This window comes from Trachinotus anak, unplaced genomic scaffold (genome assembly GCF_046630095.1).
Source record: "Trachinotus anak isolate AG129_WGS33_773 ecotype Australia unplaced genomic scaffold, CSIRO_AGI_Tana_v1 ptg000024l, whole genome shotgun sequence".
NCBI classification, from domain to species: domain Eukaryota; kingdom Metazoa; phylum Chordata; class Actinopteri; order Carangiformes; family Carangidae; genus Trachinotus; species Trachinotus anak.
The window spans coordinates 10215350-10228953 of record NW_027273875.1 but is presented as its reverse complement, the minus strand read 5'-3'; the positions used below and the strand labels follow the sequence as shown (position 1 = coordinate 10228953).

Here is a 13604-nt window from a genome sequence, read left to right as displayed (position 1 = left end):
CTAATCTCTAATCAGTGTCATTTTTAAAGAATGAATGCCAAACATTCCTCAGTTCTACCTTGTTGTTTGTGTGGATTTACTTCTATTCTTAGTCTAATGTGAGAGTAAATTCAACATCTTTGAAATTTGGACTGTTTGTCAAACAAAACTGGCAATATGATGGGTCCTCTTGGGCTTAAGGAAACTGTGACAGACAATCCTCACCATTTTTTTGCTCTTTACATATCTAGAATCATAATCAAGGAAATAACTGGCAGATTGATTGATTCATCAACAATAAAAATAATCAATTATTTGCAGCCCTACTATAGTTCCTAACCCTCCCTGTAAAATCTAAAACTCAGGAGGCTACAGCTGTTATTACATTGTGAGAATTTCATTGCAGACTGTCTTTGGTCGCTCTAAATCAACTGCTGAGGATGTGTCTCACAGGGAAAGCTAAGAACAGCTTTTTGGATTGGGCAAAGATTTTGCCACCGTGCATTAAATAACTACAAGACAATAAATACTATTGTTTGTTATCTGTATAGGCTTGTGACACGTGTGTTATAGAGAGTGAGAAAGACGGACAGATAGACATGCGAAAGGGATAAAGAAAGAGAAAGAGCAAGAGACCTCTTGATGAAAAGCTATGTCCTCTCTATTCTTTTCATGGGAGGATTGCATTGAGATGCAGGACAACACCAGCAGCGAGATAGCATCACTTTTATCACAGGACAGAAGAAAATGTGGACATAAGAAAAAGTAGCAGAGAGAATAATTGGCCAGAGCAAGAGAAAAGAGATGAAGTGCAGAGACGTAAAGCTTTTGCCAGGCAGCCAATTAAGAGCACTTAGGGAAGGCAAAACCTCTCTTCCTGATGGACTCATGATCTACCTTTTACCATCTCTCTCCTTCCAGACTTGTCCAAGGGATATTATAGAATGTAGCTCTTGTGATTTGCAGAGATGTGAAATAGCTATGGTGATGATGATACACAATTAACCAGTATTTTCTGTGTCACAGAAAATTAAAAGCAGAGGCAGTGTGCAGCTGGTCACCTCTGTCAATGAGGGTCGAAGAGGGGGATGTCAGTTACCACTCCTCTCAGCTGTGGTGTATTGACAGGAGCCTTCCAGCTGTCAATCAACACAGCAGAGGCATGAGTCCCTGCACATTATCATCCACTCTCTTGTCATGCAAGCATCATGCCTCCCTGGGCTATCATAAAGCATCAGAGACAGACTATACATGTGTGGTGTTAGACAGTATTAACTGTCAGTCTCATTCTCTGCAAAGCCCTCTTAATAAACACATCTATGCCCTATTGACTTGCGTAACGTGGCGTGTCATAGTGCATCTACATCGGGCTCAACAACAACATCAGCAACATGCTCTGCTGGCGGCTTCCTGCACTGCACGCAGATTATGTGCATGTGCGTCTGTGTAGCAGGGGATTGTTGTGAATGAGCTTTACATTTCAGTGGCTTGCTGCAGCAGTAATGCAGTACAATGGGAATATGGTGGGATTACTGCAGCTGGGCAGATTTCACAGTTTCCCATAGATTACCCAGGGAGCTGTTGGGACAGTCAATAGATGCAGGGAGCCTGCATGACACTGTGACCCCTGCTGTCTAAATAGGGAATTGCAAATAACTGCACGTCAAAAATGCTAAAAAAATGTTCTGAATTCCAGAGGTAGAGCTACATTTTCAGGGGCATTAGTTCTGATTTCATGCTTGTGCATGCATGATGAAGTCAAAGTAAACAAGATATTAAATATTATGCATGGATTCTCTATCTCTTTAGTCATAACTTCCATTTCTGTTCTGATATCCTAATTATATGCAGGGAAAGACATTAGTCATATTCAGAGCAACCGTGCCCTATGAGTGCTAGAGTGTGTATTATTAGTACCTCACTGTCCTTATTTAGTAGTAAGTGCAACCCCATTGTATGGTGGCATGGAGAGTTAAGCTTCCCGAAGCAGGTAGAATAGATGTAATCAGACACGAAGGATGAAGAAGGAGGGGTTGTGTGTTGGGTGGTGGGGGTGGGGGCAGTTGGAATGGTGCTCTGCATCATAAAAAGGTTCTTCCCATCTTGAGGATTCTCAGCACGAACACTACATATTACCTTTCTCGTTTGCTTTCATTTAAATTCATTTTTTGGCTTGAGACACATTGAAGGGACGCTACCAAAGTCGCTCAATAAATCATGGTTGAGGAGAGAGGTTTTTATTTCATTTCCAGTATGAGCACCCACCATTTAGGTGGAGATACTCTGCCATCACTCTTAAAAATGTGCAACACTCAACACATCTTCAGCAATTATTTAACTGCGCAGGTAAATGGGGTGGTTTGAGTGATGTCCTCAGCGGCTGCACCGTGGGTAGTCTCTGTAGTTCTGTAGAGGTCTGGAGGTTACCTCAAGGTCAGTATCAGAGATGGGGATAATTACAGCATCATATTTGTATCACTTAGAGACAGGTGTATTGGCCATTGTGTTTGGTTATCATGAAAACTCACTTTATTTTAAGGAGAGTTATTTCATTGTCTTGTCTGCTCTCTCAGTGTCTTTTTTTTCTTCAGACCTTTGGAGACTACTTGAGTGAAATACAGAAGATATGGGTTCTATCATTAGGCTAATTTCAGGGGACTGATTATGAAGGGTAATTATAGGATGACTTGGGAGAGGGTTATCATTGGTGTCATTTCAGAAGTTGAGCTGAAGGGTATTTTACTGGAGTGATGGGTGCTCTTTCAGGAGGGACATGAGTGTCACATCGTGGGGTGCTGGCGACTAAAGCCCTTGTCTGCCCAGTGTTTTGGTCCTGGGGGAGATGCAAAGAAGCAGGTCTCTCCCTTTCTCTCTCTTACTAATCTCCTTTATTACCCAGCAACCCCTCTGTCCTCTCCAAGTGATCTTCTGTTCTCTTTCCTGTCTCTCCTACCTTTCCCCTTCTGTCTCCCGCACTTCCCACCCTCTTGCTCTCTGGCCTGATTAATAATGAATGAAGCGGATCATCTATCGATCCCATCCTCTTTGTGTTAGCACAGCAGAAGATATCAAACCTGTCAGAGGATCTTAAAATAGCTGTGCAATGTGGTGGCGATGGGAGTGGAAGAGTTTGTTAAGGGTAGGGGTGTGTTTTTTATGGTGGGAAGACAGCTGTTAAACGGGCATAAACTGTGGTGGAGCAGAAGGGCAAGAGTGGATGCAGAAAGGGCACAAAGTCCTGAACTGTCATTTCAGCTAAAGATGATGCCTCCCAGTGAAGGAGAAAGGTGATGATCTGTGATAAGTGTGAAACTGGAGGTCTCTTATGCCTTCTCGATCTACTTTTGGCTCTTTATTAAAGCCCTCCTATGCCGAGTTGTGATCCTTTGGCCCTCTTCTGTCGTCCTGAGTCTGAGAGAAATTCTGCACTCAGCCATTTCTGCCCTGCTGCTCTCACTTAATCAATCCAGCAGATTGGCTTTGCTCTCTGACAGGGGAAGGACCCTGTCGAGACCCTGATGGAGACTAAGAGAGATGTATATCTGTCGCTCTTGGTTAATATCACCAGTCAACATTATGCAGGGTTCAGTGGTCCTTATGTCGAGGACAGAGAGGCAGGGGAAGCGCTGCAGGAAAGTGATCATTTACAATGGCTAGCTGAACTGTTGGATTGGATCCAAGCTTTACTAATTAGATTTTGTAATGTCTATTCAGATTTAGCCAGTCGTGGACGATCGACAGTACACGAGAATAGTCTGTATTAAAGGGATAATTCTCTTTTGAGAGAAGGAAGAAGGATGAATTTTACTAGTATTCCACGTAACCTGAGGGAAAACCTGCTAAATCTTTTTTCTTTGACTAGGGATGTCAGGACAACAGAAAAAAAGGGGAAAAAGTCATATTGCTATTATTTTGGCAGATATTACAATTCAGTTGAAATAATCATTTTTGCATTTCACTGTCAATGAAAAAAAATGTAAAATGTGGATGATATGATTTTTGTTGGGGCTTGCTCCTAACAAGCATGTTCCCTCACACATGGAGAATATGATTTCATCTCTGTAGCTTATGGTGGTAACAATGCACAACAATGTAGTTACATGTTTTACATTCATCAAAAAAAACTGCAACTCCTGCAATTTGGATATTGCACTTGGCCATATTGTGATTTCGGTTATATTTTGATTAATTGTGCAGCCCTAGTTGGTATCAATACCAATGAAATTCTACATTTCAGTGTGCAAGCAGTAGTTTTAAACAAGGTGTGAACATATTCATTTAAAAAGTCAAATTATAAGACTGAATGGTGATGACGGTTGCTCGCTAATGTTGTGAGCGTCCAGCTCGTCTTATGAGCTGTCGCTGTGTTAGCTTAAACAAGCTGACATTAGCCTAAATGAATGTGTGTGGAGCTTTGCTACAACAGATGCCAGCTGTCGCAATTCACAAACAACACAAACATTTCAGGACTTGAACATTTTGACGACATGTTCTTAATATGAAGTTAACAACTGAAACTCACTCACCCTGAACTGTACAGACCCAGATGTCTGTCTTTGAGCTGCTTAGATAACTTTGAGATGTTTCCTCCTTTAATTTGAAATGCTCTGTGGCACCTTTTGCATACAGACTTTTGGAGGTCTATAACAGACCTGTTGCTGCACCCGCACTTGCTGGTGCTAGTTCACATGTTGTTCTCATGCCTCCCTTCTCTCCCTCTCTTCAAATCTGATGTCAAACTAGAGCACTTGTCAGGTTTTTATACTGCCCTTGTCAATTTTGCAAGAATCACATCTGAAGTACCTATGACATCTACAGCACCTTTAGGACCTACGGTGCTGTAGAAAAACAAGCACCATCAGAATTTTCAGTATTCTGGGATCAACCTGGTACCGATGTATCAGTTCTCGTGACATCCCTACATGTGACTTCTTAAAATAAAGCAGTATTTATTTACAACCCCTGATCACAGGTCCTTTTTTAAAAGCATGACCATGATCTTTCCATAGCTTTAACCATGTGTTTATTATTGTAACCATGATGACGAAGGTCCCACAACTTTAACTAAGAAGCCATTTTAATACAAATACGCTGACAGCTTGGCTATCCATGGTACACAATGTAACTACAGTATTCACTGAAGTCACTAGTTTATCTATAAACAGAGCAGTAACATATTATATATATATTATATATACAGGACATGATGACACATGTTGCCATGATACATGCAGCAAATTAATATACACTTTGCATAAATAATTATTCTAATAGTGTTATTTACAGGGACTTGGTTTAGAACAAAAACATATTTCCTAAAAACTGAGCCCATTAGCTGTAAGGTTTTTCATTATAGACTACTCTTCTGAACTTGTGACGCCTCTGAAGCAGTGAACAGAGTCAGAATGTCAGAATGAGTCATTTATATGTACAGTTTGTAATATATGTGTGTTGATTTAATTGGTTATTGTATTGGTGTAGGTGTAAGTGTTTGAGTGCTTTTCATCTTCCCTGCTCTTTTCCTTTGGGGGTGTGTTATGTTTAGCAGAGATGTTAATGCTGTATCTCATTGTATAGTATACAACCTTGTATGGCTGTTCCCAAAGGACTGGGATGTTCATGCCTACAGAGAAACACAAGTCCAGATATAATTCTATCCATCCTTTCCCTCAGGAAAAAGTCACCTAATTAACGTTTTTCATTGCGTGTGTCCATGTATTTCTTCCTTCAAGTGTGTACTTACATGTACTGGAGTTCATGTTCAAAGAATAATAAGATTTGTTACTGTTTTACGATGACATTTGCACATTGTTTTTCTTCTCATGCTTTGTTTGCTAATACGCATGCACCTCTACCCCTCTGCTTTTCAGGAGCACTTCACTCCAGAGTGTAAGTTCAAGGAGAGTGTGTTTGAGAACTACTACGTTACATACTCCTCCATGCTGTATCGCCAGACCCAGTCTGGCCGCTCCTGGTATATCGGTATCAATCGTGATGGCCAGGTCATGAAGGGCAACCGGGTAAAGAAGACCAAAGGAGCTGCACACTTCCTGCCTAAAGTTATAGAGGGTTTGTGTCCTTTACGCCAATTTAGCAAAATTCAAACAAGTTTTTCTTAGTTATTTATCACCTCCTTAATTATTAACAGCTTCTATCTTTGTCTCACAGTTGCGATGTATAAGGAGCCATCACTGCATGAGCTCGCCAGTGAACCAGTGAGTCCTCCTCGGAAGACAGTGAAAACATCAGATTCACCTTCCCTAAAGAATGGACAGAAAGAAGCTCCCAAGGCTGATGCCTCATAGCACAGGAGACTGAGGGTGGGACAAAGGACAGCAGTGACACTGGGAACCCAGACACCAATTATGCACTGAAGGTGGCTGAGGGAATGGCCCTCACAGGCCACCACATTCCAGAGGTGCACTACAAGATGCTGAGGCGTAAAGGGTCAGCAGTCCATCAGCAGCCAAGACGGCCTAAGAGAGGAGTCCCCCCCTCACCTGTCACCACAGAAAAAAAACCCAGCGCCCAAGCCAGAACTACTACCACCTTCCCCTCCCACTGTTCTCTGCCCCCTATGACTTCCTTAATGCACAGTCTCCTTCATTTTTGTCATACTCAAGCTTCTTTGTCCCGCTGACAATTTCATCTTTTCTCCCATGCCTACCCACCGTCTGCTCTATTGTACTGAATATTCACAACTCGCGCATTTCCAGCGCTGACTCGGCATCATAATCCTCACCCATGGGCCCCCCTCTTGAGCCCTAAAGTTGGTGACAGTGTGGCTCAGCCAGCTTTCCTCCCACCATCTGCCAACCAGCTAAGCCAATCACCAAGGTCAACTAAAGCTCAAAGTGAGATGAGAGAGCTCAGAGAGGAAAGATATCTGCAGGAAGCCCGGGTCAGGTCAGGTCAGCGGAGCAAGATGAGTGTATGAGAAACTGTGCACACAAAATTATTTAAAAAGTAGTTAATGACATTAACTTTCCAAACTTCAAATGTTTCATTTGGTTTGTGTTTTGTATGAATATTTCAACTAATCGAATCAGATGGGAAAAGTCATGGGTATGGAAACTTTGTCTGTAAAATACGATTAAGATGACAATAATAAGATCAAAACAACAAGGCAGTGTTGATAGTGTTATAAATGATGGTCCTGATAATGACAAAATCTGGATTTCAGAGTATGATAGAAATTTTATGAAGCTCATGAGAGAGGCCCTGCCTGTAAAAAGATCAAATAAAATAACATTCTTCCTGTGAAGATGAGCCATAAAATAGATCTTAAATTACTAGAGGTTTAATCCAGACTCCTATTAAAAGGATCAAAAAGCCTGAGCAATATTTGTACCTATGAGCAGGAATAAAAAATAAAAATAAAATAATGAGTGTGTGAATGAGTAAGAGAGTGAGCGACACACTCCTTCCAGCCTCTCTTCTTTACCAGGTGACCACTTATTATTGCACTAGCTCATTAAAAGCTACAAATGAACAACTGGGTCATGTTTTAAATCCAGAGTGGATCTGAACTCAAGTCACATGAAAAAGGAGCTGTAGTGTATACTTCACTCAGCATCTGCTGTCAGCATAAAGTCAGGTTTGAAGCCAAACATCAAAGCCAGAGGAGCCTCTGAGCTGGAGCACTTGTTATTCTGAGGATGTCTGGCAGCTTATCCACTCACTAGCTTTATAACATCACCTTGTGGAAGAATCACCCTCAGAAATGTGGTTGTCTGAGTGAATGTCTTGGTGTGATTGAGTTTTAACCCCTGTGTGCTAATGTCTTCTACAGTATAGATGCCCCGTAAGATTCTGTGTGTAAGCGAGTGCATGTACAGAGGTTAGATAGAGGTGCTGCACGTAACCTCTGACGCGTCCTGTGTGTCTTTGATATGTCTGTCTGTGAATAGGTGATACTTGGGGGAACATCCATGTTGTATTAGATTTTTACTTGACTTTGGAGAGTCAGAAATTTTTCAAACATCAGGGAGGAGGATCTCGGGGCAACCTCATGAGGACTGAACCAACAGAGCAGACTTCCATTAATTTAATATTTTGTTTCGATGCTGTTACCTAATGTTTTGATTTGCACTGGGTTCATCAATCAGGGAGACTTGTTAGAAAAATAAGCCATGAGCTAATGAAAGTTGAGGCCTCTAAATGGGAGCTGTCAGGTTATTTCAGTATGGTGTGTTGCTGGGTGCTGTCCGCTCTGCTAAGCCGCTGAGGGGAAAAAAAATGTCACCACAATGTTCAGTCAAAGTGAATGTTCATGGATACCACCAACAAACACAGGCAGCAGGAAGTCCCTTGCTATGTCAGGAAGAGCAGTGTTGGAAGATGTGGAAGTCGAACTGTGCAAATGCTCATTATGGCAGCTAAAAATCAAGTTCAGTGCACTGGGGAGGGTATCTCATTTTAATGGTAACATAATGTGAAGATGGGTTACAGAATGTGAAACAGAGGCTTTGTGAATGTGCTGTATGGAGGATAAAAGTAAGTCTGAAATTGCGTGTTGAATTGTAAAGAGGTCAGTGCATGGAGACAGTTATTTAGAGAGAGTGAAGGATTAGCAGGTGTATTCTTGAGGAATGTTGATAAGGAATTTCTGCAGTAAAGTAAGCAAGATTCTTGGCAGGGTGTTATGCAGCATGTGGATATGATAATGAATGTAAGACAAAGAAGCATGTAAGGCACTGTGCGCTATTTATGACAGGGATTCTATGGAGGAAATTAGTTTGAGGGCTTTGCATTTTTTTTCCATTAACTCTTTTAATTTTCTGGGCTTTTCCAGGAGGAATATCAATCAGTTCAAATTTTGATATTTTGTCCTTGCAGTGGATTTTGCATTGTAGACTTATAAAACTCTAAAACTTATTTTTGTCAAGCCTTTTCACGGTGAATCTTGTCCTAGTATGATTTCTAACTGCGCGTTACTAACTGCACAGTGTGAGCACAGCAGGTAGTACACAATGTTATAGGCTTATTTTAGCTGTCAGTGCTCATACACTTTTCAATCTTTGTGTTCCATCTGGAGCTTCTTCATGCCAGTTCACATTTCAGTGTTGATCCTAAGTCCGTTCTATATAAGGAAAGCACTTGGAGGTGCAAAGCAGTGACTGAGTGACAGCAAGGGACTCTTGAATGCCAAAATAAGACATAATGGCATTTTTTATTCTTAGTCTATATAGATGGGCGTAACTCATGATTACTTTCACTTTTGTTTAATCTGCTTATTTAATTATCTTATTTCAATGAACTTCTTGGTCTATAAAGCGTCAGAAAGTGGTGAAAAAATAAACGAGTGCTATAATGTCTCATAGCCCAGAATAGAGCTGCACAATTAATCTAAATGTAATTGTAATTGCAATGTCTGTCCCAGAGGGGAACATGCTTTTTTGGTACAATCAAATTTTTTTAAATTTTTTTCAGTGAAAATGAAACGCAAAAACGATCTATCCAACATAAATCATGACTCATATCACAATCGTAATATCTGCCAAAACAATCACAATATGATTTTTTTCAGCCCTAGCCCAGAAGGATGTCCACAGCCCATAGCTATTCACTTTACAATGATCTAAAACAGTGTGCAGTATTAAATCACCACATTGCTTGAAAAATAACAAAAATGATGAATCAATTATCAAAATTGTTGCAGATTCATTTTTTTATGCATCGATTAATCGTCTAATCGTAGCAGCTCTGCTTTACAGTGCATTAACACTGAGACAAATTAAGTAAACTTCTAGAATCAATCCGTCACTGTGACTTAAATGTCACTGTCACAAGTCCATATTCCTCCACAGATTTCTTAATCCCAAACAGCAACCAGTGCTAGCAATCATCGAGGTAAAAAATGGCACAGCAAGTTGTCAGACGGAGATGCTGCAAGTAGACAGATGAGAACAGAGAATGTCATGTAGACTGATGTTGAATGTGAAGTGAAGAATGAAGTAAAAGTAGACTGTAAGAGGCAGAGCTTAACAGAACATTAAGTTCTTACAATGCATGTGAGGTAAGGGGTGCAGAGAGGTTGAGTAAGTGCAATGAAGGCAAGTGAATGCAGCTGTTAAGTGAAACTAGTTATGCTCTTGAATGTAAAAGTTATGGGAGAAAATGGCAGCTGGAGGTTCACAGAGAAAGACAGCCATGAAGTGGAAGTGATATTAAGAGGATCTTTGTGCTTGTTGTTTAGGGAGGTGAGAAACTGCTCTGTTTTGCCATTGAGAATACATTTATGGGGCATCAGGGCTTGACAGATCCTGGATAGTGAAGTGGTAATGTGCAATAATAGTTTGTGTGCCCACGCATGAGAGATTTAAAGTCATAATCCCTTTCCTACACAGACCTCCTTACCCACATCCTACAGTATCTACAGCATATTAACGTTCTTTTAAACACTGTGTTGCCTGTGTAGGTGTATACTTACGGTTTGTTTATAAGGTCTGTGTGTCTGTGTGAGTATCTGTGATTAAGAGTAAGGTAAGACAAGACAGAGAGGCAAGGAGAAAAAGAAAGGGCATGAGATTGAAACAGTGATCGATAGACTCAATAAAACATAAACGAGAGAACAGCCACCCTCTGATGGGTGCAAAAATTTCCCCAAGGTCAGCCGCAGACAGGAAAATCTATTTGTTCATAATAAACTCAGAGCGCTGTTGTCTAATTTCTATCTGTAAACTCAACATGGAGACAGCTGGACGACAAGAGATGGAAGAGTTTTTCTCTTTTCCGCTGGGCCTCTACACTGAGCCTGTCAAACAGCTTCCTCTTGTTTGTAACTGCAGCCATACTGTCCATTAAGATACATATCTGTTAGAGGTAATACAGGTTCATAACATGAACCACCTCCCCAAATTTAAGACTTCTAAAAGAGTAAATCATTAAAAAACTGGAAGCACGTTGCACCTTACAAGCACTGGGCATTGCTTAATACATTTAAAACTGACTGTCTTGGGAGGTTTTTAAAAGGTTATGAGAAACAACCAGGGAATCCCCCTAATTTTTCAGAGTTACTGGGACTAACAGGCAATAATGAGTATTAAACTGCCGCTGAGTCATCACAGTGTTTGAGAATCACAGTGGGGATTTAAAGCTTTTATTGCACTGTACAACAACTAACCAACATCCAGGGAACATTTTTGGAACAAATCTCGGAAACGTTTGATTTTGAGTGTACTATAAAGATCCATTAATGCATTTTAATCGCACTGAGTGCAGTGTAACAATACCACACAACAGCATACAATAATGTTTATCTGTGACGTGAGACCATTCTGAGCTATGCATCTTTTGATTTTAAGTCTATATGTAGGAGTTTGTTATTGTGTTTTTCTTCATTCAAAGTGGGAAAACGTAGGTTTGGTGAATTACCTAAGAGAATCATGACCCAGCTGATCTGCAGACCCTTGTGATTTAATAGCTGCTCATCACTGTTCAAAAACAGTGCTTCATTCTGATGTGCTGCAGTCAGTGTCAGTACATTGTCACAAACACTGCTCTGGAACCAAGATGTTCAAACCGTATTTAAAATATGCAGATAGAAATATGTGCCATGCAGTTTGACAAGTTAAAGGGAAAATCTGGTGTATAACTAGCTCCCTCTAATGGAAGTAGCTGGTTGCCAAAGGGTAACACTCTTAATGAGGGCTTTCAAAAAAAAAAAAAAAAAAATTAAAAAGAAATACAGTTTGACATTCATCCAGTATGTGGAGTTAGAAACTATGGGTCTAATTTTGTGGAACTGACTGTGGCAACTGAACAATGCCAACATCATCAAAATTAAAACATATATCAGTCCCTAAATTACAGTACAAAATGTATGTGTGCAATGCTCACTGTTCCTCAGTATAAAATACTGAAAGCATGACACCTCAGCAAGGTTGAGCCTTGGCTGCAACACTGTGTTTGAACATTTCTAACTAAATAAACTTTCATTTTAAAAAGGGCACAATGCAGAAACTATTTATTTTGTACTTGTAGAGTATTTTTGCTCCTGCAGCCTGATACTGTTGAAGTGAGAGGCTTCTTTTTTGACAGATGTAAAGTGTTCTCCTTGATCAGTATACATGGCAATATACAGTACTTCAAAACAACAAAACCTGTCTGGATGACCTAAATGTACAGAATGCTGCCAGTTTACATGTATGTTTTGTCAATAATACAAACAGTGTGTATCTAATGTACTATGTCATGCTTTTTTGTTTGGTTTTTGTTTGTTTTTTTGTCAGAAATGTACTTCAATAATCGGTGTTCATGATTTTTATAGTCTTTCAGTCTTTGCTCTACCTTGTCATGTTTCCTCCTCAGAAGGAGACAGAATAGTTGTTTCTCCCCAAACGTTCCTCCCTTTGTGTTTTTATGTTTGGTCTGCATTGCTGTATCCACACTGATTTGTCTCTTGAGTGAACTTCACCCAAACTGAATCCCACTGTGCGACTGAGCTGTGTGTTTGTGAAAGATGCAATGTATTCAAGTGGAAACAGCAGAATAACAGTTCCTAAAGCCAACATGTGTCCTGTCATACCCAGCAATGGCCTTGTTGGTCTCAAGAGTTTAAGTCACGCAAGTCTTCCAGAAAGTTCCCACAACCTCTCTCTCTCCTACTATTAAGGACTTGGGTTTCTTTCAAGCCAATCTTCTTGTCTTCCGAACAAACTGACACTTAAAAAAAAAACATTTTAAAAAATAACAAAAAAAAAGCCATAAATGACAATGGGCCTTGGCACTGATGAGCCACAGAGAGAAGGCCTGAATCCTCAGGCACCTCCCGAGTGTTACCAGGGATTTAGACACCTGTTGGACTCTTTACAATAAGAGCCAAAACAAGCAGCAGGAACATCGTGGCTTTTTTTGACCACTTTGCAAAGCAGGAAAGAAGACCAGCAATATGCATCGAGAACTAACAGCCTGCATTCAAGGATGGTAAACTAATTCAACAGGCAAACAAACTACAATCAGGATTTTCAGGCTACAAAGGCAATCACTGCAGTGGTCTGCAACAATAACTGATAATTGTCTAGACTGACATGGAAATCTTTTTTTGCAAAGCATGCATATGTCACTGTTCTTTGGCTCATTAGGGATGACTCCCTCTCAGTATCAAGCCCTCGATTCACCCTCGCTCCATGTTTGCCATCAGACCTGTGTACATTTCTACAATAACTCCTACATGAATTGAAAGGAGATGTCTTATTATGGAATATTATTCAATAAAATAACATATATTTGTATGATTGTAAACTGTGCCCTTCGATGTTTTGTCTTCTTTGTCTAACTTCTTTTTAAAAAATGCTGCATTAGTTCCCTTTTTGGTAAAGGCCATGTAGGTCATCTGCCTATTTGTCCTTCCTCTTTCTGTGCTGTTATATATCAATAGTCTAGTCCATGTAACATCACAAAAATACATATTTAAGTAGGGAAAGGGATTTTGAGAGGTTATTACATCCAAGAGAGGTTATTACATCCAAGTTAAAGTTATGATTGCTACTAGAAAGTATGTCAGTGTTTTTAAAATAAATGACTGGATGTCCCAGGTGAGCTAAGAGAGACAGGTGACAGAGGTTGGAGGCTGTGCAGGTCTCAGCGGTGGCAGGCTGAACCAGCTGCCCCCATTCTCTCCT

The 13604-nt window shown here is 40.4% G+C and overlaps 1 protein-coding gene across 1 annotated transcript in view; it reads left to right on the top strand.

Annotated features, from left to right (window-relative positions):
* Positions 1-13229, top strand: part of fgf11b (fibroblast growth factor 11b) — a 39815-nt gene extending 26586 nt beyond the window's left edge. Inside the window, exons 4-5 of the mRNA XM_071461305.1 lie at positions 5850-6048; positions 6148-13229. Of these exons, the coding sequence (XP_071317406.1) occupies positions 5850-6048; positions 6148-6284 (336 nt within the window). The 3' untranslated portion in view covers positions 6285-13229. The remainder of the gene's footprint in view (positions 1-5849; positions 6049-6147) is intronic.
* Positions 13230-13604: the final 375 nt, after the last annotated feature.